The sequence below is a fragment of the Trametes versicolor genome (assembly GCF_000271585.1).
Source record: "Trametes versicolor FP-101664 SS1 unplaced genomic scaffold TRAVEscaffold_2, whole genome shotgun sequence".
NCBI lineage: Eukaryota > Fungi > Basidiomycota > Agaricomycetes > Polyporales > Polyporaceae > Trametes > Trametes versicolor.
In genome coordinates this window covers 3,288,560-3,310,299 of record NW_007360322.1, presented here as the reverse complement: position 1 = coordinate 3,310,299, position 21,740 = coordinate 3,288,560, and the positions used below count along the sequence as shown (strand labels likewise).

Here is a 21,740-nt window from a genome sequence, read left to right as displayed (position 1 = left end):
CTTTCCCACGCGTAGGGAGCTGCGCAGGACGCCAGGTAGGTTCAATCTACTGCGATGATGTTCTAGTTGCGTATCCCTCGTGTGTCTGAAAAGCATGGAAGGGTAGAATCTATATACGGGTATACATACAGTACAGCGCATCCGCCGCCGCCGCCTATCGCGCGGCCTCCCTCAGCAGACCCACACACACGTTCACCCATCCGTCCGCACCAGCCATGCACGCACCGAGCCATGCCATTTCTGCCTCGGGAGGTACGTGTACGCCCTGGAGAAGCGCGTACGCCAACGTATGCTTACCCGTCTCCGGGGGCGGGAAGAGCAACGGCAACCGCGCCGAGAGGAACGTGCCGAGGGTGTGTATCGGTCCATCCTCGAGCACGGGCGGGACGAGGTCCTGTAGGACCGGACCGTCGGGGAGATATATGCGAACGGGTACGTTCCGCACGCTTGAAGCGCCATCGCGGTCGGGCGGCGTGTTATTGGAACTGGGGTCTGCGGATGGCGGGCGGGTGTGGAGCGACGTCGCAGCCGCGGGAGGTGGCGGAGAATGTGAGCGCGTAGGGGTTGTCGTGGGCGTGATCTTCGAAGCGACACGCCAGTACTCGTCAAAGTTGTCTACATAGATATCAGCGGGGGAAACCTATAGTGGCAGAGCTCAGGCTTACGCTCTTTGATCCCCTCCCAGAGACCGTCTTGTTCAGCCTTGCGCAGGCCAGTCATGCGCTTCGTGTTGCCCCACCGGATGAAGTCGGCCTCCTTGAGCTGTCCCATGAACGCCTGCTTGCACGCTTCTGCGCTTGGCGCAAGCAGAAGCTTCTCCGTTGGCGGGGAGACCAGATGGAGGACGAGACGGAGCGGAGTGAAGACGGACTGCACGGCATTGGGCCGCGTCGATTGTGAGATGGAGTGGTTGTCGTATATGAGCCCGATGGGCCAGTGCCTACGCGAGAATTGAGCATGATGTAGAGTGAAGGCTGGAGCGGGTGTGCGTACCACTTGAGCAGATTCCCGTCCTCGCTTTCAAACCACCAGTCCTCCTCCTTGATTACGCGTGCTGCGGCCTCGTCAAAGACGACATCAAGCAGGTATCGCTTGATCTCTGGGACGAGCAGCGGGAGGTAGCTGACGCGAGGTGCCTGGATGTAGTAGCATTCGAGGCCGCGGTCAGAGTTGGCGGGCAGCTCCTTGGAGTCGACACGGATCTCGAGCGGCACAGTGCCCTCCCATGTGAGCCTGCGGAAGAGGGTGGTCGAGGCGGGGGTAGAGAACGCGGAGGGCGAGTGACGGGGCGCGTAAGTGGACATCCTCGACGCTGCCGCTGTGGGCGGCGCCGCGAGACTGTGTGCGCACGCGAGGGGCGCGTGCACGGGGACTGGGACGGGTGTGTCTGGCGCCCGATTGGGCAGGCGCGCGTGGGGGCCACGTGGGCGGCCGGAGCCAGGAGCGGTCATGGGAGGCGTGGGTGACGTCAGGACCGCAGCGGGCGTTGCGCCATGGACGTGCATACACTCGTGCATCCATCCTGTCACTCCTGCCCCAAGCCAAGCAGCGCCCTATAAAGCCTCGACCGCCTCGCCCCACTCCCGCATCTCCCTCTTGTCCTCCCCCTCCCCTCGACGTCCGCCAGTGTCGCAACAGCAATGCCGTCCCACAGCAACTGGACCGACGGTCTCTTCCTCAAGGTATGTGTGGTCTTCCGCCTTTGTTCTAGGTAGACGGTGCTCAGAACGGTCCGAACAGATCGTTAATGTGGTCGCATACTTCCTCTTCCTCGGCTCGAACGTGTACACCGTTGCTGCACCTTCGGACATCTACTACTACGGCAAAGACACCTACGTGACCCCCGCGCCATGGGCGTTCCTCATCTGGTACGCGGTCTTTGTGGCTGTCTCCTGTTTCGCGAGCTGACTCGTCCTAGGTCCCTCATCCACCTTCTCCTCCTCGGAACCGTGATTTACCAGTTCTTCGACGGCGGCAAGCAAGTCATCATTGACGGCATCTCCTGGCGCCTCCCCCTCCTCGCCGTCCTGAACGCCATCTACGTCAACGTGTGGGCGAGGCACTACTACGTCGTCGGTATGTCGCGCCTCCTACGCACCGTCTCCGCACCATCTAACCTTACCCTCGCGCAGCCTTCGTCTTCTCCCTGTTCGTCAGCTCCGCAGTGACGGTATGTGCCATCCATTCAGTCTGCGGCCCGGCACCCGAAACTTACTTCAATTGTGGCGCAGCACATCTACTACGTCGTGAAGAAGTACCATGAGCCGCAGAGCACTGCGGATGAGATCTTCGTCCACTTGCCGTTCTCGCTCTACCATGGCTGGACCACTGTTCTCGTCATCCTGACCGCGTTCGAGGCATTCGGCAAGAACGCGGCCGTCGAGCCCGCCGGTATCTGGACCAAGGTCTTCGCCTTCCTCGCGTTGTATGTATACCTGCCTGCCGTCATCTCCGAAGATCAATTGCTTACGCGCTCCTTCCAGCTTCTTCCTCGAGGCCACCGCCGCGACCTACGCGTTCTCGTCCGCCGAGGGTGATCTCCCCGCCAGCATTGCGATCGCGTGGTCGCTCTGGGCGATCTTCGCGCGCCAGCGCCACCCCGCGTTCATCCACTGGTCCGCGCTCGCCTTCGCCATCCTCTCCCTCGTCTGGGTCGTCAAGGCTGCGATCGGCGTTGGCCTCAAGCTCCGCCGTGGCGGCCGCGGCATTTCGCTCGACGAGGAGCGTGCCCCGCTCATCAACTAGTCGAACAGCGTATGCTGCTTTCGCCTTCGCATAACGGAAAACACGACCGGCACGAAAATAGTCACGAACAACGAACATTCTTCCGCACATCCACAGTTGATCACATGCGCTCCTCTTAACTTGTACTTAATCGAGTTTCGCGTCGTGCTGATGAACATACCTCCAGTATCCTATCTGTACTTGTAACGCTGCATTGCGCCACTGTTTTGGAATCTATCGCAATTCTCGTGTTTCGTCCATTCGCGCGTGCTACATACCCGGTACCGAGGCTAGCTAGCGTCGAGGTCCGTCACCATCACGCCGCAGTCAGGTCTAATTCTACAAGATAGGCTGCGGCCGATGTTTACTGTAGGTTGAATAGCGCTTTGAGAACATGTGGGGCCGATGAACCATGCATGACGCGCAGTATATCGCGAAGCTAATATACGAACACACTCAGGAGTTGCTCAGGAGGCACCCGAGTGGGCCACTCACGGAGGAGCGAGCCTAAACAGTGCCTTCGACATGCCCTCCAGCAGGTGCTCGATGCGGCCCATCCTCTCCGAGTACGACGCAACCTTGTCTTCGAGCGCGCGGAGCCGTTCCTCCACGCCTTCCGGCTCCTCCACGCTGCACTCCGCGGGCGACAGGCACCGGACGAGGGTGTGCTGCGGGGTGTGCGTTCCTGCGGAAATGCCTCCAGTATGTTCGTCGCATGTGGCGCAGATATAGACGTCCTCCGAACCGCCTGGAGGCCGAAGGCGAGTCAGCTGCGCATGCTCAAATTCTCGGGCGGTACAGCGCCCTGGGCGCGGAGATATGGACGTACCTGTGCAGTCCAAACAGGCGAAGAAAGGATACCCCACGACCGCAGAGCAGGACGCACACCCCAGCCGACCTCTCTCGCCCCCCTCATCTCCCTCAAGCGCCTCGTCTGCGCGCGCAGTCGCCGCCTTCGCACGTCGAATGAGCTCGGGGAGCTCGCGCTGCCAGATCACCAGGCCACGGATCTTGAGCATGTCGTGTGCGGGTCGGTGTACGGCGGCGCCCGCAGTGAACGTCGCGCCCCTACACCGCGGCGTCTCGCAGACGTCGATGGGAGTGTCGGCTGCGATCGAGCATGGGATGCACGTGTAGCGCGCGTCGCGCGGGCCGTGCGTCGCGCCGCAGAAGTCACAGAAGTAGTAGTAGCTGTGGAGAGGTTCGTTATTCATCAGAGGCGAGGGCGAGGGAGGGAGTGTACGGACTGCATTTCGGCGGAGGCCCTGTTGCGGAGCTCGAGCACGATGTGGCAGAAGCACGCCTCGTCGAACGTGAACGACCGCTCGATCTCGCTGAGGCGTCCGCGGGGAGTGTGGGCTGTGTCTTCGGAGCTTGACGTATCCGTGCGCCGCTCGGGGCTCAGGCTGGTACTTGGGGCGAGCAAGTCGAGGTATGCGTTCCATCTCTGGATGAAGTCCTTGATGTACCGCCATGGCTGCCCCCTGCGGACCTGAAGAATAGTCGCGTCCAGCGCAAAGCGCCATAGGGCCTTGATTTTGTTCGGCCCCGCCTTGAGGACCCGCGGGCGCGGCCGCACAGTGAGCAACTCCGGCGACGAGCGCGTGAAGTAGAACTCGTCTGTGGACTCAGCCAGCTCGCCTTCGACTGCGCTCCACACGCCAGACATCGACTGGCCGTCCTCGGAAACTGTGCCCTGGAGGAAGCGATGGCATGTTTGAACTCCGACGAGCTCCCAGTGGGCCGTAAATCCAGCTCTGCCGTCTTTGCGGGTTGCGCACTGAGCCGTGATGGTGTAGGAGACCCCCGCGGCGGTTCGCGATCTGGACGAGAGCGCGCCTGGGCCGGACGCGTGGAGGAAGAACGAGATCATGGCGGAGTCGGGCCAGTCTTTGCCGTGTCCAAAAAAGCCATGCCATCGACCAAGCCTTGTATGGTTTGAGCACACGCGATTTTGTTCTGACGAAGGCCGCAGGCACTTACATGGATTTGAGAGCGCCGTCGGGCTCCAGCAGGTCGGTCTCCGATAGCGAATCTCGCGCCGTGACAGATGGCCCTTCGGCAGGGGCGGACAGAGTGAGGATTTCGCCGGGATCACATCAGCAAAAGCGCAAGCAACATGCATGGCGATGCATGGCACCACGAGATACGCAGCGCGCTGTAGGCGCCTAGCCGTGCCAGGTGAAAGGCTGACAGGCGCCTGCAGCGCGCCGCAGGGAGCGGTCTTACACCAAGGGTCCTAGTCGCGAAATGCATCGCGCCGCGAAGTCGCTACAAAGGCATGCCGTACGTCGTCGAGTGCCACGAGTGTACTACGTAGTCATGTGTAATATTAGCGGATTAGTGGAATATATGCAGAGCTACATGGTCTGAAGTAGCGTAGCCCGAACATCCGCTACCCCGGAAGCCTCCCCGGGCCATTAAGAATGTACAAAACATTCGTACTGGGTTCAATCATTCCCGCAAGCTCACAGTAGGCACGCGAGGCAAGCGGACGTCCGCGCGAGATCACTAAGCATTGCTTGATACAGCGCGAAGCCCTCCGCCATCGCCGTGGTCCTAAAGGCGCACGAACTCACCCTCACCGGTCATCTGGTCCTGTGTTTCATCTCATCCCACATGGCGCATCGACCTCATAGGTATTGTCGCCATCATCATAGCGCAAGCGCACCTACTACGCCTCCTCGTTGTCACTCACCACAACGACCTCGCTGACCTCGTCGCCCTGGTTATATGCGCCTTCAGCTTCAGGCAGTGTGCACTGCAGGGTGTGCCGTTGTTGTTGTCGTCCAAGGTTGGTAGCAAAGTGGCTGGTACCCAGTCAATAAGAGTAACGACGAGATACAGAGGGGCCCGGGCTTCGAGAGTACTAGCGCAAGCCGCCTGAGCGGGGGTAAGAGACGAAAGAATAAGCGCCGGCCCAATGGGGCGGACGCGTCGCGTCGCGTCGGCGATCGCGCCCCAAGTCCAATGACGTATGCGCGATCCTTGACGCGTCCTTGACTTGCGTCGCCTTCTTTGCGGACCCGCGTCGTATATAAAGTCTCGGAGCGCCCCATTTTCCCCCATCCTCTTCTTCTCCCACTACGACCACCATCTCGCGCCATCGCCAAGATCGCAGCCCTTAGCAGGAGGACATGGACCCCGGTGACATGGACGCTGCTGATGATCATGAGGTGCGTACGGCACTGTGAGTTATGTGGATGTGCACGGAAACGGCCACGCTCACGCTGACTCCCATGCGACTAACGACTCCCTCGATGAGGACCACAAGCACGCTGACTTGCCACAGGGATGCCGCGCACTGACCTTCACACCCCGGACTTTGAACGAACCTCTCCTGCAGTCTGGTGCTCTAGGTCACCCTCGTTCCCTTGATTCATATATGCGCTCTTTCTCTTGTCTATCCGCCTTGCAAGACGTCGATTTGGTCTCTATCCGGCTTACTTCTGGGTCTGTGACTCTTGGGAGTGTGTCTCACCAATGGCTGTTTCGTGGGCTGCGTTCCGGGCCTGGACGTCGGACACTCGGACCCTGCGGGCCATGTATAGATTGTATTTTCACGCGTAGAATATCCCGCGATATTATCATGCGACGCTCAATATATCATTGATTTACTGCCGCATTTATCTTGCATTTTTGGGTGCCCGCAGTGCACGACGATCTGAGCAATAATTTATCCGGTTGTGAGACTGGCCCTCTGCATGGTCTCGTAGAGCCCTGCATAACGGCGCCTGAGGGTCTGCGGAGCTCTGCAGAGCTGCGCGCTACGTCTGGCAGCGCGCCACGAACGTTCCACAGCGTGCCACCCAGTGCCAGTAGGGTCCGTGGCCTGCATGCAGAAGTTAGCAGCTCGCCACTTGTTCCACAAGATACTACACGTACTGCAGGGGCCTGTGGTGCCGTACATCACGGTCGCGCACTTTGCTGATGCACGGCAGGCCTTCAGGTCAGGCTCGACTTCCTCGAATGTGCCGGCGTCTCGCTCCTTGAAGGTCACCCGGGTTTTCATGGACCAGAGTCGTTCAGACTTGTAGGTAGCGTAATACTGGGTTTTACAAGGCAGTTAGTCGTGCTCGGGGTGTGTACGTGTATGGCCCTGTGGCACACAAACTCACCAGCCCATATGCGAAGCCTTTCATTTGCTTTTCTGGGTCCAAGTTACGTTGCTTAAAAACAGCTATAGCCCAACGTTGACCCTGAATACTAGCACCAAACCTGAGAGCCATAAGCAATTACTCACCTTCTAAGGCCCTAATCCGAGATTGCGCAACCTCCGCCACGGCGAGCGCTATACTGGTGGCAGATCGGTAGAGCTCCATGTGGTTGATAACGACCTTCTCATGGCAGAGCCGCAGTATCTCAAGGTCCCGACGGACCAAGAGGTAGTAGAGGGGCATCAAGAACTTGAACAATAACAGGGTTACCAGTCAGCAAAACACGGCAAGTTGAAACTCACCCGCTCGATCCTCCCGGGTCCAGTGATCAAGGTTACCGTGTCCGCGGCATCGATGAAGTAGTGAAAGGTCTTCAGGCCCTCCTCGAGCCTATTCTCTTCGGATTCGATGTAGCCTTGGAACCTTCCCCAGAGCTCGCCTTCGATGTCCACTTCGACGCGGTCGAACGTTGCCAGGACTTGGGCGAGGACCGGCCACACCGTCACAAGATACCAGCACGCCTTCAGGCGGTTCTCGACACGGAGGTGGGGGATCAGCGCAAACATCTCCGCAACAAGGGCGTTCAACTTGTTATTGTAATGGGTCGTGACTATCCTCCATCCTTGCAAGCCATTGTCACTGAAAAGTTGCTTGAGGCGTCTGAGTAATAGTAAACACACCTTTCGCCCAGAACGCGATCCAGTGGAGCAAGCTGCGATTAGACGAAGATTAAAATCGACGCAGTGTGCGCTATTGCGTGTTGGTAGCATACCTCCAGCCTTCTGGACGAGACGAGGTGAATTGATTAACTTTACTGATGGTGAGGAAGCCTGAGCCATCGTCGTCAAGTGCTTCCGAGATGGCTGAGATGTAGTTGACGTTGAGGCATTCGAGCGCCCATTTGTCGTCACCGCCTGTTATTGGAGAGTCACCACTGGACATGACAACGTCTTCCTGATCGATCCGCTGCAGATAGTAGTCGCGGAGGACAAGGATGAATTCGTGGGTCTTCACATGGCCTCGCCATCGCTATAATCAAGACATTGTGAGTGCAAGAACGAGGTTGATTGAAGTCTAGCATGGCAGCGAATCACCATGCCCTTCCAGACTTCGCGGACGATCTACATCACAGTGCATACCACGTCAGACAACAAAGTCTCAACTCGCGTGAAATTGAGACCACTCACGGGGTCTTGTATCTTAGTGTGTGGGCCTCCGAGGACGCTGTTGATGACCCGATCGCTTTCGTGCCGGACGACGCCTTGCATCTCCTCGTAGATCCGCCGCTCTTGCATAGCGAACTTGCGTTCGAAAGTGTCTAGGTTTCTCTTGATGGCGACGTCCGCGCTCTCAGAAACTCTTCTTAAGGATCTGAAGAGCGTCTCGTCCGCCAGTTCTCAGGCGGAGGTCAAATTGGAAGCTCGGAGCCTGCTGCGCCGCCGACAAATCCGAACGCGACGGCTTGAACTTCATGAGCGTCGTGAGCGCGGGGTCGCGCATCATCACTGCGTCCACGCCCCCATGCTGCGAATTAGGCTCTCGAAGTGCTGCTGATGTGAGAGTCCATCTGCATAGTAGCCGTCAAGCCTGTAGAACAATCGGACTTACTGTGTTCGTCTTTGAACGTCCGATGGTGGGTCTTGTGAATCACTATCGCCTTCCTACCGATCGAACCGGTCCTTCAGCGCTGCAAATGCCCGCCGTACTCGGAGCATCAAACTTGCGCATAGCCGCCGCACGCTTAACGTCGCTTGAGGCGACCTTGCTCTGCGCGGTCACATCGAAGCAAAACGCGTAATCTACGCCGGGTGGAGTTGCGACGGAGCATGTAAGTACCTCCGTAAGTTTGCAACACGCCGACTCTATTGACGGTCACGTCCGCCTGCGAATATAGCTCAAAAAATCCGCTCACGGCTCCACATCGCCACTGAAGGAAACAAGGAAGAGTCTGTGCTGAGCGCATGCAGGTAGCAGCGAATGGTAGCTAGTAATGGTCCAAATTTGCGAAGGGATCCCTGATGTGACGCGGGCGCGTGCACAATTTGGCTTTATTTGTTCGCATGGTCGGCGACGTTCCCCTTCTGATCGCGGGCGTCTATGCATTGCACCCTATTGCACCATCTCTTAGGCTAGAGCCTCTTGTGAGGGGGGGGTGGTGGTGACCCCCGTGGGAACGGCTGAGTTGCAATTCCTGGGCGAGAGATGTCAGCGGACATTGAACGGGTGGCTGAAGCCCTGCGTCGTCGAAAGTTGCATGGCGGGCTATGTGCAGAATGTCATGACAAAAGATATTCTATCACGAACAGTCGGTGCTGTGAGTCCGCCCCTTTATTTTCAAGAATATTCGCTGGGTAGATCGGCGTGCGAGGAGAGGCGAGGAGAGGCCTCGAGACACTTTTTGGCGCGTCGTTCCCACGGGGGTCACCACCACCCCCCCTCACAAGAGGTTCCAGCCTCCCTTCGGGAGGAACGATTGTCTTCCGCCTCCGAACGTGAGGCTGGTTTACGAGCCTACCATCTCTCCCTGCTCTTGCTCATTCGCCCCGTTCATTTTTCCTCCGCCATCTGATATGATATCCTTCAGACCACCATATCCTCTGGCGCATACTAATAGATGTGCATCACGGCGTTAAACAGGTCAAATACTTACGTGAAGCTCCCGCTGTGAAGAAAGAGCGGGAGCGCGCGTAACTCACCGAGGAGGTCCTCCCCAGAGTGAGTTCTGACCGCGACCGTACTTCATACTCGCAGTTATATGACCACGTACTAGCACAGCGGAAAGAAAAGATTTGGATCCCTGAACCCTTCGATCTCACCACCAAGTTGCTCCATGTCAATCCTCAGTTCTACATCGTCTGGAATTACTGCAGGAACATCCTCCTCAACGGTTGATTCTCATACCGGTACTATTTATTCACTTTCTGAGCTATCTACCCGCTGACGATAGGTATATCAGCACACCTACGCCGATCAATGACCTATTGCTGACCACCACCTTTTTCCAAGCAACACCCGAAGGTATATTGGATATGGAACCACTGTCAATGGTGTCTGCAACAAGTCCCTGATGCCCCCTGATGCTGATGCCCCCTGATGCCCCCCCCCCCTCCGAGACCAACGCTAATGGCTAGCGGCAATATTATCAGAGCTGTTCGTCGTCGAGAAGATGCTGAACGCCGACCCCGTAACTGTAAGAGCCAGTCAGGGTGACTTATCAGACCAAGGACGCTTCTGTCTGCAATGTCAGACGGCAGGCAGTGATCTAGAAGCAGGCGACGCCCGGAATATCTTCGAGAGGGAGATCGCCTCCATCCAAGAGCTCCTGGATGAGCAACCGGACAGTAAGTGTCAGTGCCTTTCTCGCTCTCAGCTTAGATATTCCTCGTTTCAGCCGACTAATACACACGGTAGGGTGCATGGAGTCGCTCGTCTTCTAAGAGAGGCTTCTTCTGAAGAGATACGGAGATGTGATGACTAGTGAGGGGAAGCGCGACCTGGGAAGCGAGCGCCTGGACCTCCTGAACAAGCTCCAGGACATCGACCCCGACCGAAGGCAACGATATGCTGATATCGGTGCGTCTAGTCATGTCCCTCACGACAGCAGACTGACATAACCTCCGCGCAGCGTAAGATGCTTCGCGTGTACCATAATCTAGCACACTCATATGGGATCGGTACCCAGATCGCCCCCACTTGTGAGCACGACCTCGCAGCAGTCTCGCCCTCGCGGTACAGCACATATTGGCTTACATTCACGGGATAGTACAATCACTGGTGTTACAGAGTCCCAAGCATGCAGCCTATCCGACGCGCTGACCCTGTACTACCCACGCAAGACTTGATCGGGGAGGTAGAGGGATGTGATCACTGAACACGAGGGATAGGGAGACGGCTTGCATTGGCGAGGCGTTCAGCACTTGCACTCGCTGGCCTTGCAGCCGCAACTAGAAGAGAAGGTGAGTTGCCAAGCCCTCTTCAATGTGGGTGATGCTTACGCCTCGCCGCAGCTACAGGAGTCGATGCCGCAAGCGGCCGCGTTCTTCGGAGCGTCGGTGGTCTACATAGGAGCACACCGGTGGTCAGCATATGCAATGTAGGGTAAGGGTGAGACGTGTGCACGTACGGAGTACATGATGAAAAGTTGCGAGGTGAGTTGAGTGGAAGATGAGCTTTGGAGTTGTGAGATGGTGGACTGGAGAAACTCCTTGGTCGTCGAGGAGCCCAGCTTATATCCCCCCCAGGTCTGGTCGGAGCGCCCACTTGCCTCGTAACTTGCCACACTCATCCCGACAGACAACCAATTGAGTACGCAGCTGCGCGGTTTTCTGGATACGCGGTTTCTCGGATGCGCGACTTCTTGGATGCGCGATTTTTTGGACGTGCGAATTTCTGGACGCGCGACTTCTTGGATGTGGGTAAACACTGCCAGCCAGCCTTTCGCCGCTTCCCACTGCATTGATATTGCCGTAAACATCATATATACTAGTGACACCGTAACCCACACCGTAACCCACATATCAGCATACACATGCTACATCAACAGAACTGCAGCCGCTCAACTACCAGAGGCAGCGGGGACCGACGCCCAGCCGACTTCGACCATTCAGACGGCATCTGACCATAGATATATAGTCTGGGATATCGATGAGCACACTTCGCACGCAGACAGCAAGCTTTACAGACAACAGACGACACCAGCTGCAGCGGGCGCACGACGGGCGCCATGCCATTCTGCGCGAATAATAAAAACATATACGACATAAACACGTGCAACGACGACGACGACGCAGACAAGGGACAGGGCACAGACACAGTGATACAGAAGAATACACCCCAGGACGGGAACAGGCGGGCAGTGGGGGATATGGAACACGTATACGACAAACAACACCAGCCGCGGCGGGCGGGGTACGGGGTACACTATCACGCTACATCGTACAAGAAAACCGATCTCCCCCTGCGGCTTCCTCCTCCGGGTGATCGAACGAGGCGAGAGCGAAACGAATGCGACAAGATGGGCGGGCGGCGCGTGGCGCGCCCGGAGTCAGTGAGTGTGCGAGTGAGTACGAATGAATGAATGGGTGGATGGATGGATGATAATGATTGGATGGTCGAGCGATGCAAGTGGGATGGTTGAACGACGCACGGCCGACTGGGCGGCGGGTGTTGCAAGAAAGGGTGTGGCAACGAAAATAACGGCGAGCGGCGACAATCGACGTCGACGATACGGCATGGCGGTGGCGGGACGCCTCAGCGATCCGCGACAGCGTCTGCACGGGGTAATGCGGAGGAAGAAGGGGGCCACAGCGTTCACGCTCAGCTCTTCCCCGTAAGCGTCTGCACGAAGCCCCTGATCCCCCCAAACCGCTGCTTCCCCACGCCCACGCCGCCACTCCCGCCGCTCCCGCCGCCATTGCGCACATGCCCGTACGGCGACTGCGTGCGCGGAAACACGTCGTGCGCGGCAAGTCCCATCTTCATGAGCTTGTTCGCGCGCGCGCGTTCCCTCTCGCGCTCGCTGACGATGATGTCTGGGGAGGCGTGCCGCGGCGGCGCCGTCGACACGCGCGACAGCGGTACGCCGAACGTCGCGGGGGATGGGTTCTGGAAGGAGGGGCTGGCCGCGAGATAGCGGGAAGCGGGGTCCGGTGTGCGTGAGCGCACGATACGCGGTGGGCTGCGTGTGGGGGAGGGGGTGGAGATCGCTGGGAGGGTGCGCGCAGACGAGGGTGTCGACGCGACGCGTGCGTGCATGTGGTGGTTCTCGTCGGCCGAACTAGACGAGCGCGAGACAAGCACTGCGCTGCCGGACAGCGAAGGCTTGTGGCTGGCTGAGAGGAAGCCTGGCGATGGATCCTGGGTATCACCTAGCATACCGTGCATCAGTTGCGAACGCGAGCACTCCGAAGGGGAGAAACTGACCGTCAGCAGTATGCGGTCTCCGCGGTCTCGACCGCCTGGGTGCTCTGAACTCAGCCGGCCTCTCCTCCAGACTGAACTTCCTCAGCCCCCTTTCCGAATGGCGCGGCCTCAGCTCGCCCCCAGGACTCCGCCCACTCGGCGTCGTCGGGCTCCCAAACGGCGTCTCGCCCCCAGCACTCCCACTAACGCTCCGCCCCATCTCGCGCTCACGCTCCTTGAACCGCCGCTCGATCGCCAGCGTCTCGCCATACGCCGCGAGCTTCGCGCTCAGCGGCGTGCGCGCGCTCGCGCCGCCCGTCGTGGCGCTGGTAGTGCTCCCCGCGGATGAGAGCAGCCCGGGGAGCTCGAGGTCGCCGTCCTCCATCTCGAGGATGCTCTTCTGCGCGCGCTGCACGAGGGCTTCCGCCTGCGCGTGCGAGCTGATCGCGCGGATGTCGATGTCGAGCGGGTGCGCGCCGCGCATCCGCGGAGACATCTCGGAGAGCCCGGACACCCCGGACACCGACGAGTCCGTGCGGCTGCGCGCCTTGTCCTTGTCGCTCTCTTCGGAGGAGGAGACGAGGGGCAGGTCGGCCGACGAGGGGAGGTCTAGCATGAGAGCTTCGGGGGACCGGATTTGCAGCCCGAGGCCGAGCGCAGAGCCCGCAGAGGGTAGAGGGGTTTGTGGCGCGCTCGCGCTTGCGTCGGTGCTCGTGCTCATGCTCCCAATGCTATCGCCGCGACCACGATTGTCGACACCATGGATGCCAAGAAGGTTCGGCCGTGACGATTGTGATTGTGCGCCGTCGGACGGGAATGATTGGGGTGGGGGCCGGTTTATGCTGAACGGGCAGTCGAACGTCGACTCGCCTTGGGCAGCAGTGGGGGACGGGACAGGTGAAGAATCATGCGATAATTGCGAGCCTGCGGAAGGCCGGCGCGGCCTGTCCGCACGGAGCTCATTCAGGCGCGACTTGCCTTCCGGAAGTACCAGACCAAGGCCCAGGCGCGGAGAGATGACCTCTCCGTATCCTTCCTCCTCATCGTCGTCGACGACAGCCTGCGACGGGACGCGGCGTACCGAATCACTGAAGCTCGGGGACTCACGGACGTTGGTCCGTGACGTCGACGGGTGCCGCGGCGACCGCGGGCTCTCGCCGCCTTGGACCCGCCCTCGGAGGGAGTTGACGCTGTTGCAAACCTTCACGCTGAGAGCTGACCGCTTCGAGGACATGGGCTGCGAGGACGCAGTTGAATCGAACCTCAGCGATCGCATGGAGCCTTCCGGCTGTAACTGCGGCACTGGCGGTGCCTGCGACTGGCCGGACGAGGTAGACCTATGATGGGGGCGAAGTATCCCCGGGCGCGTAGGCGGACTTCGATGGCCTTGGAGTGAGGACTGCGATGGGAGCGCTTGCTGGGACGGACGGGGCGACGAGTTGTTGCCGAGACCCTCTGTGGTGCCATTCGAGCTGGAGCCCGATCCGGATCGGGCACGAAGGCGTTCTGCGGAGAGCTTGCGATGCAACTCGACGGCAAGCGGCGGTTGGAAGGGCTCCGCTATGGACGCGCTCTCGCTCGTGAGCCTGCTCCGGCTGCTCGGGATGGTCGTGAGATAGGGCGAGCCTCCCGCAGAGGACAAAAGCCCAGACTCCGATGCTCGCGCGCGTAGCGGCGATTGTGACGACGGTACTCTGCTCTGATCGGTGTCCCGCTCTGGCGCCGGCGACGCGGACGCGGACGTCAACGCAGAGCTCGACGATGCATACCCAGAAAGGCTTTCCCTGCTGTCCGGGGTCGCCGGGAGACCTGCTGTGGACGCAGGAGAATCTCCGGCCGACTTCTTGAACATATGCAGGAGGGAGATCTTGCCCCTGAGTCGCCCTGGGGTGGATGAGGTAGAGGCTGAAGGCTCGGCGTCCGTGCCGGCCGACCGGGGTCTGCGTGAGGATGAAAATGAGGGCCGCCCTGATGACTTGGTATGTTGGTGGCTTGATTGGCTCTGCGGTGAACTGTGCATGTACGGCGCTGGGTCGAATATGTGCGGGAGTGAGGGCCGCCTTGGATAGGGCTCATTGGCGTCTGCAGAGTGATCTGAGAACGTCTTCTCCGTCATAGGAGGTGGTGACGTCGTGTATGAGGCATCGGACTGGAGCTGACCCGACGTCGGAGGGGTCGGCAGTCCCGGCCTGAGCATGTGTAGAGCGTTGTCAATTGAGCGCTTGACCTTGACCTTCTTCTCGGCGACCTTGCACTCAAGCAGCAATTCGAGACGCGAGGATGGCTCGGCCTCCGGCGCGGGGGCGCCGCCAAGCACCTCGCGTTCGCGTAAGTCCTTGTCCATTTCGTGCGTCCATTGATTCAATAGGTCGGCACACCGGGTCCAGCCGTTCTGGCGCGCGAGCATTTCCGGGGTCACGCCATGCTTGTCCGCGCGGCAGGGGTGTGCGCCGTGTAGGAGGAGGGTGAGGACCACGTTCTCGTGTCCGTTTGCAGCTGCGAAATGCATAGGCGTCGCGCCGGAGGTTCCTACGATGGGTGCGGAGGCATCTCTGTGTCTGTCGCTGGAATATTTGCGGGGTAGCCTGCGGAGGGACGCATGGTCGCGGTTTATTTTTGCAGGCGTCATCATAGGAAGCGTCATGAACTCACCTCGGGGCGTTGACATCTGCTCCACGCTCGATTAAGAGCCGAACAATCAAGTCGTTCCCCCCTGAGCTTGCGACATGGAGGGGGAGGACGCCGTCGAGAACAGAGTTCACAGGTTGACCGTGGTCAATCGCATAGGTTACGAGGCCAAGGTTTCCAGACGATGCAGCAGAGTGAAGCCCGAGGTTGGGATCTGTGGAGAAAGGTCAAGGGAATGCAGGGCAGTGGCAAGAGGGGTTCCGTACAGTCAAGGGTTACATTGTACTTTGCCTCCGCGCGCTGGGACCTAGAGACACCAGGCATAGGGGAAGAAAGTACGAGGGGTAGGGAGAGAGGGTGAACGAGCTCAAGCGGAGGAGTTCATATGCCCCGAGGGCAGAGGAGGATACGCGAGGGATCGGTGGGGGACGGAGATCTGGCGATACCGCAGATGCTGGCTAGCCGAAAACGTTTGTTTGTCGGGCCCGTTGAAGACGGCCAGGCACGGGCTCAGATCATAGGCACCAGACAGGGAGAAAGCGGTGGCGGTAAGACCAGGTGCGCCAGTCGAGGAGGGACGAGGAGGGGGGTCGGAGATGGCGGTTGGAGAAAGAGAAGGAGGAGGAGAACGGAGGAGGGATGCGGGCGGGGTCGAAGCCGGGAGTGCGAGGCGCCGGGGGGGATTGGAGTAGACGCCGGGGATGGAGAGTTGGGATTCTTTGCCTCCTCCCGCAATCTGTCCATTTCGGACGTCCACTGCTTCCGGTTCGCTGCTCGCCGTCGCCCACGACGTCCATCTCGTCCTCTCGTGCGCCCGCCCACGCTGCATATATCATTCCACTTCCCTGAGCCACGCAGACCCTGGCTTCCGAGCCCTCATCTCCCCCGCCTTCCTTGTCTTCCGATGCTCGTGCTCTCCATGCGTCCAGCCGGTTAGGCAGCTCCAAGTCTCTGATCTCACAGCGCCCTCCACACCCACCACCGCACCCCGCAGAGCGAGCAGGGAGCGCTGTCGAGATGGCGACCCTGTGGAGTGCCATCGCACTAGCTTGGGCCGTGCACCTGCATCCCGCGTTCTCACCATCATCACAGGAACTGCCAGGCTGTGCTCTCCTTCGACGCTGCCCCGTCTTCCTTCCATCTCTCGTCCACCCCCGCGCTCGGAAGCTGCGCCTCCGGGCTGCCTCGCCCTCCCGCAGCGCGTCTCGCCCATCCACCTGCGTAGGGATCGGACTCCTCTGCCTGATGCTGGCTGATCCTGCCTGATCTCGCCGCACATGTCGCCGCCTTGAGGCATTCTAGCTCGCGCCCACTCTCTTCTCCGTGCACGCACCGGGCATATCTGCACTAAGCACCGGTCTGGGCGGACGAAGCGTGCGCGCGTGCTTCGACGAACCTTTTCGGTGTTCTCGCATCAGCTTATCGCCCCTCGAGATCCAACCTTCTGCGACTGCTGCTGCGCCTCTCGGGAGCTCCCACCTCTCATTTCGAAGATCCCGTCGGCGTTTGGCTCGAGTGTTGCTTGTTGCCATCCCGCGCAGAACCCCGCTGTCGAGATGGCCGGATGATGATCACGAACCGTCTCACCCTGCCTTGTATATGTCCACACCGCAGCTCGCAGTGTGGGTGCACACGGTCAGCTGGTGCAAGACCGTACGTTGCTTTGAGTTTCAATTCTTTTGTCTCGCTGGGAACAAGCCATTCGCGGCACGCTGCTCTTGCAACGAAGCTGATCGTAGCACCATATGGCCCGAGTGCGGCGTCTCCTTGTCTCCACAGTCAATTCCCCGCGGATATACATATGCAGGGTCCTCAGCTGGCCGGCTTCGGTGCGTGCCTTTGTCTCTGCATCTTAACATCTCAACATCTCCATCTATCTACCGTCGCAAACACCCTTCTTCGTTGTTGTTCGTTTGTCTAACGTTCGGTCTCGGGGACGCTTTCCAAACCCAACTCAATCATGCCCAAGTTTGGCACCGAATCTCCTTCCTTGTCAACAATGTTACCTGTCCCAACCAATTCGCTCGATGCTTGCTACACTGCCCTGCCCACAAACGCCGCACACCCCTCACTGCCATTCGAGGTTGTAGATGCCCGAGTGCTGTGCCGAGCGCATCGGCCGACCTTCGCACCTCGTTCCCAAGCGTCCCCCCGCTATCACACGAAGTGACATTCCCAGCATCCCATCAAACGACAATCCAACGACACGGCCGATGCCGTCGTCGCTGCTCCGTGAAGCTAGTGGCTGATGTAGGGCCCAGGAGGACCCGCGGCACAACACATCATTCATGCAGCCCCGCCATCCGGCCCTTTGCGCACTCCGTGGCCTGTAAATCTCTGCATTCCGGCCTCTCTCACTCTGTCGATCGGCAGGTACAGTAATAAAGACATACCACAGAGAGTCCGGGCGTCCGACGCAAGCGGTGTTTCCCCCGGTTGGAGGCGAAGGCAGGGGCGCGTCCCCCCGGGAGCTCGTACCTGGTTCCTGGTTGTATACGCCGGTGCGCTGAATGGGCATGGCGACACGGGCGTCGAGGTGAGTGGTACATTTATCACGTTCGACCACTCGTTGCTTCGAGATATAGCAATTACGCACGATGTCTCAATTTACTTAATCCACCTCCCAGCAGGAACCGTCGACATATGTATGAAAACCATGCAGTCTGTTCGCGGTAACACGGCTCGTTTGCTGCCCTGAGCCTCTCGTCCCTCTCGCCCCTTGTAAATTACGGGCACCAGGCACGCCATGTCCGGGGTCGATGCATCGAAGACGGAATGCGGCTAAGTCCCTTTTCGCGATCGATCGAGCGGGAGGGGATTTGTTTCCGAACGGGCTGTGCCTGGGGTCGGTGGCTCTGCAGACTAGGCACGGTGCGTCTGTCCTGCTAGGTTCACCCCTGCTGGGCCGCTGTAGCGATCAAATGTATTGACGACCGTCCACGAGTCTAGAACTTGTACTTGCATGCATGCGATGCTGTAGCCCGAAGCTCGTCGTGAGTCGCATAGCGTATGGGCCGCTCACGGTCTTGAGGCGCGAAGCGCTGAAGCTATGTATATTCAACAACGAATGAGGTAGTGCGTGATGCACAGTATGAAGGGGCGGCGATTAGCATGCTTGAGCAATGTTCATCTGACCTTGCCGTACAGCACGACTGATATATCTTAGAAGCTATCATACTCTAAGTGTACCAGCAATGCATCCGCACCTCTTCGCCCACCTTCTCAGACGAGCACTGCCCTCCACACACGGTCCGTACACAGTGTCAAAATACGCCCATCTCATCAACGGAGCCGTCAACTTGTCTTCATGACACGATCAGTATCACCCGCGCATCGAGCATGCATTGATGCTTGCGCTTCCCTCCCATCTTCTCTGCACCGCACGCTGCGTATTGCAGCCGTCGACGCGTGGCTATATATCTGCGATGCCACTGCTTCTGCGTTCGCCCTGCTCGGGCTGAAGGCCGCGCGTCATCGTATCCAGTGTGAGTGCGATGACGATATAAGAGTTGGGGAACACCGCGTTTGACATGTTCTTGCTCTAGATGCCTGAGAGTTCGGGTGATAGCGCGGCGCCGCCCTCCGCCACAAATAATAGTGCTGTCGCTGGAGGGCAGTCAGCTGACGGTCATGAACAACCGTCTCCATCTGAAATGACCAACGACCCTGGGCCAGCACCGGACGCCGACATTACAGAACGGATGAATAGCGCGTCTAAAGCGGTGGCGGAGGCTGAGAAGCGCCAGCAGGAGGCACAGGCTGCGCGCTCCCTCAGGATTGCAAACAAGACAGGTACGCATGATACGGGTCATGGTCGGATGCTAGCATTCATTCAATGCGTCGCCTTCTGTAGGAGAGATCGTCGAAAAAGTCGGTGGAGCCGCCGAAGCCGCCGAAAGCGTGGGGACCGCCTTAAAACCGGTCTATGAGAGCGACCCCCTGCAGAGCTTGCGGAACGGCATCAGCTCACTTGCTGAGAGCCTCCCGGGGCTCATCAAGGCGTTGGATGAGGTTGCGAAGATTCATCCGTTCATTGCAGGTAAGCTTCCATGCTGCCAGTGTCCTCCGTTGTATCATGTATGTAGCCATATCTGATTTGTGGAACACAGTTGCGGTGGGCGCGTTTAAGGTAGTCGTCGAGCTCGACGTGAAGCGGCGCGACAATGACAAGAAGATCAGTGTCCTGTTCTTGGAGATGAAGGACATGATGTCCGTCCTCCTTGAGTGCGTCCTCCCCCGACAGCTCCTTCCGATTTCGTCGCGCTTACTTGTTGATGTAGACTGCGGTCCGTAAAGGACGAGGAGACCCCAGGCGCAGACGGCACGCCGATCAAGGCACGCATGCAGGCGCTCGTGCAGCGCACCGCGGACGACATCAAGGACTGCGCGAACGCGTGCGACGCATACGCAAAGAAGCGGCTGCTCGTCAAGGTCATCAAGAGCGCGATGTGGGACGACAAGCTGAAGGCGTACGTGGCGCTCTTCGCGGACCGCCGCAAGGCGTTCACGTTCGCGCTCGAGATGCACGTCGGGCGCACGGTCGACGACGTGAACCGCATGGTAGCGGCGATGGACGCCAAGCTCGACGGGGTCCTGGACATGTTCGCGGCGCTCGTGTCTCCGGAGCAGCGGCAGCTCGGGGAGATCGTACGCAGTCGAGGGGGGCCTGCGGCTGTCGTGGCGGACGACCACACGTTGGAGGATTTGATGCGGGCGAAGGTGTCGAATGACGGCCATGAAGTTGGAGGGCCTGAGCACGCCCGGCAGCAGTCGGATAGCCTCGACGCATTGAAGGCAGACCTGTTTGACAGTCCCGAGTCTGCGGTGCGGAGGAACTTTGAGCTGTTCCAGCGCAAGTTCGCGATGCAGCAGCGCGAGCTTGCGGACGAGACGCACGGCGTCATCGTGCATGAGAGCGATAGAGTCATCGATGCGGTCTTATCTGGGCCTCATGACAAGATCAAGGACCGGGTGAGTGACATTGCCACTGACGATTATAATCATTGTTTATGCGGTATTCATGCAGGATATCTACGAGATCTGGAAAGATATGGTATGAGATGTTTCAGTCTCTGTGTTTTCGGCTACTGATGTGCACCGTTCGCCGTGACAGCGATGGCGTGGCCATGTGAAGGCCCGCCACTTCATACTCGCACTCCGCGACTACTGGTTCCAAAAGGTTGAAGACTGGAAGAGAGGCGAAAGCACAGATTCGCGCATCTCAGAGATAGACCAGGGATTTTTGGAGATCCTTGACGTCAGTCGGCTGCAGGCGATCACAGAGGCGTTCGACGAGGATGCCTCGGGCCTGATCACCGTCGCCGAGGTGAACCAGTTCACGTCTTCTCGCCCACAGAACTACACGTACGCATCTTATCAGCTTGGCATTCGCATCGGGAGGACTGATAGATTCGTGCAGGATTGCCGGATGGCTTGGATATTGGGCAATAGGTACAAACTCAACCCGACTGTGATGCTCCTTGGAGCCCAGATTGCTTACTTGTAGCATAGGATGGCAGCTCACTACGACCACGTACATAAACCACATCGTCGACATTTTCGCGAAGATGTTCGCCCTCCTGCCGCACCTCCGCCCGGAGAACAAGAAGTACGCCTATGAGTACCTCGACAAAGTGTGGAGATCAATAGCCACGCTGAACGCCGCGTTCAACGGCGGTGTTGGCCCGGACGTACTGTACAAGACGTTCCAGAGCTATGTCGACGTGGAGGAACAACGTCTGAAGCAGAGTCTGGACACAATAAAGTACAACATCGACGCCATGGACACGCTACGCCTCATCACGGGTCCTGGGAGAATAGAGAAGGCAAGCCCAACACTTGAAGTACTGTCATAAAGAAAGCTGACTTTTTTTATTTAGTGTCTCTTCCCGCTGCTATATCTGCTTCTAAAACGGGATCTGGATATATTCCGTCTGTCCCAAAAGGTCATCCTCAACAAGGAGGAGCTCGGAGATTCCGCGGATACATTGTTATACGTGATCGACGGAGTACAGGAGCGGTATGACGGACTCGTTGGTACGAACGACATCCGAACATTCTAATCTCAGGCTCATGAAAATCTGCCAGCTCTCTTTAAACAGCAAAATCTCAATCCCCTAGAGAAATTCAAAAACTATGCTTTCGGCCTGGTATGTTCTTCGCGCTGATACTCTGACGCGTTAACTAAGATATAGGAACAGTTCGAACATTGGAATAACGTCGGCGAATTTTGGTCTCTGCAGAATTTGGAGAAGATGAAGTTTACCGAATGCGAGTCCCTCGATGATGGAGAGGAAGCGCACATGATCCCCGATCTAAGTATCCTGAACC

At 58.7% G+C, this 21,740-nt stretch overlaps 5 protein-coding genes across 5 annotated transcripts; 2 read left to right on the top strand and 3 right to left on the bottom strand.

Annotated features, from left to right (window-relative positions):
* Positions 1-89: 89 nt before the first annotated feature.
* On the bottom strand, positions 90-1,341 carry TRAVEDRAFT_26718 (uncharacterized protein). The gene is made up of 3 exons (XM_008035401.1): positions 994-1,341; positions 666-940; positions 90-615 (listed from the first exon to the last, which is right to left on the bottom strand). Exons 1-3 carry the CDS (start codon positions 1,302-1,304, stop codon positions 155-157), a joined length of 1,047 nt encoding a protein of 348 aa, XP_008033592.1. The 5' UTR covers positions 1,305-1,341; the 3' UTR covers positions 90-154.
* Positions 1,342-1,592: 251 nt separating this feature from the next.
* Positions 1,593-4,813, top strand: TRAVEDRAFT_142351 (uncharacterized protein). Its single transcript, XM_008036402.1, has 9 exons — positions 1,593-1,682; positions 1,741-1,868; positions 1,919-2,076; positions 2,133-2,170; positions 2,232-2,425; positions 2,484-3,475; positions 3,557-3,915; positions 3,972-4,652; positions 4,708-4,813. The coding sequence occupies exons 1-6, from the start codon at positions 1,641-1,643 to the stop codon at positions 2,743-2,745; spliced, it is 822 nt and encodes a 273-aa protein (XP_008034593.1). The 5' UTR covers positions 1,593-1,640; the 3' UTR covers positions 2,746-3,475; positions 3,557-3,915; positions 3,972-4,652; positions 4,708-4,813.
* Positions 4,814-6,491: 1,678 nt separating this feature from the next.
* Positions 6,492-8,176, bottom strand: TRAVEDRAFT_43740 (uncharacterized protein; the record flags this gene model as incomplete). The annotated part of the gene is made up of 9 exons (XM_008035712.1): positions 6,492-6,556; positions 6,610-6,772; positions 6,843-6,904; positions 6,968-7,130; positions 7,184-7,503; positions 7,562-7,593; positions 7,654-7,910; positions 7,976-8,002; positions 8,069-8,176. 9 exons carry the CDS (start codon positions 8,174-8,176, stop codon positions 6,492-6,494), a joined length of 1,197 nt encoding a protein of 398 aa, XP_008033903.1.
* Positions 8,177-11,861: 3,685 nt separating this feature from the next.
* On the bottom strand, positions 11,862-16,037 carry TRAVEDRAFT_69454 (uncharacterized protein). The gene is made up of 4 exons (XM_008036401.1): positions 15,677-16,037; positions 15,435-15,624; positions 12,804-15,367; positions 11,862-12,748 (listed from the first exon to the last, which is right to left on the bottom strand). The coding sequence occupies exons 1-4, from the start codon at positions 15,732-15,734 to the stop codon at positions 12,198-12,200; spliced, it is 3,363 nt and encodes a 1,120-aa protein (XP_008034592.1). The 5' UTR covers positions 15,735-16,037; the 3' UTR covers positions 11,862-12,197.
* Positions 16,038-19,349: 3,312 nt separating this feature from the next.
* Positions 19,350-21,265, top strand: TRAVEDRAFT_112584 (uncharacterized protein; the record flags this gene model as incomplete). The annotated part of the gene is made up of 6 exons (XM_008036400.1): positions 19,350-19,449; positions 19,520-19,638; positions 19,716-20,381; positions 20,524-20,774; positions 20,830-20,861; positions 20,922-21,265. Coding segments are annotated over 6 exons (1,512 nt in total), but the record flags the coding sequence as incomplete, so codon positions are not given.
* Positions 21,266-21,740: the final 475 nt, after the last annotated feature.

Excerpts from the sequence above, each read along its gene's own strand:
- TRAVEDRAFT_69454 (XM_008036401.1), bottom strand. The coding sequence starts at position 15,734 with ATGCCTGGTGTCTCTAGGTCCCAGCGCGCGGAGGCAAAGTACAATGTA. Across the intron at positions 15,625-15,676 it reads GTACAATGTAACCCTTGACT|ATCCCAACCTCGGGCTTCAC; the intron begins GTACGGAACCCC and ends CTTTCTCCACAG. Across the intron at positions 15,368-15,434 it reads GCAGATGTCAACGCCCCGAG|GCTACCCCGCAAATATTCCA; the intron begins GTGAGTTCATGA and ends GTCCCTCCGCAG.
- TRAVEDRAFT_142351 (XM_008036402.1), top strand. The coding sequence starts at position 1,641 with ATGCCGTCCCACAGCAACTGGACCGACGGTCTCTTCCTCAAG. Across the intron at positions 2,077-2,132 it reads GAGGCACTACTACGTCGTCG|CCTTCGTCTTCTCCCTGTTC; the intron begins GTATGTCGCGCC and ends ACCCTCGCGCAG. Across the intron at positions 2,171-2,231 it reads TCGTCAGCTCCGCAGTGACG|CACATCTACTACGTCGTGAA; the intron begins GTATGTGCCATC and ends ATTGTGGCGCAG.
- TRAVEDRAFT_26718 (XM_008035401.1), bottom strand. The coding sequence starts at position 1,304 with ATGTCCACTTACGCGCCCCGTCACTCGCCCTCCGCGTTCTCTACCCCC. Across the intron at positions 941-993 it reads GACGGGAATCTGCTCAAGTG|GCACTGGCCCATCGGGCTCA; the intron begins GTACGCACACCC and ends ATTCTCGCGTAG. Across the intron at positions 616-665 it reads CTGGGAGGGGATCAAAGAGC|ACAACTTTGACGAGTACTGG; the intron begins GTAAGCCTGAGC and ends ATATCTATGTAG.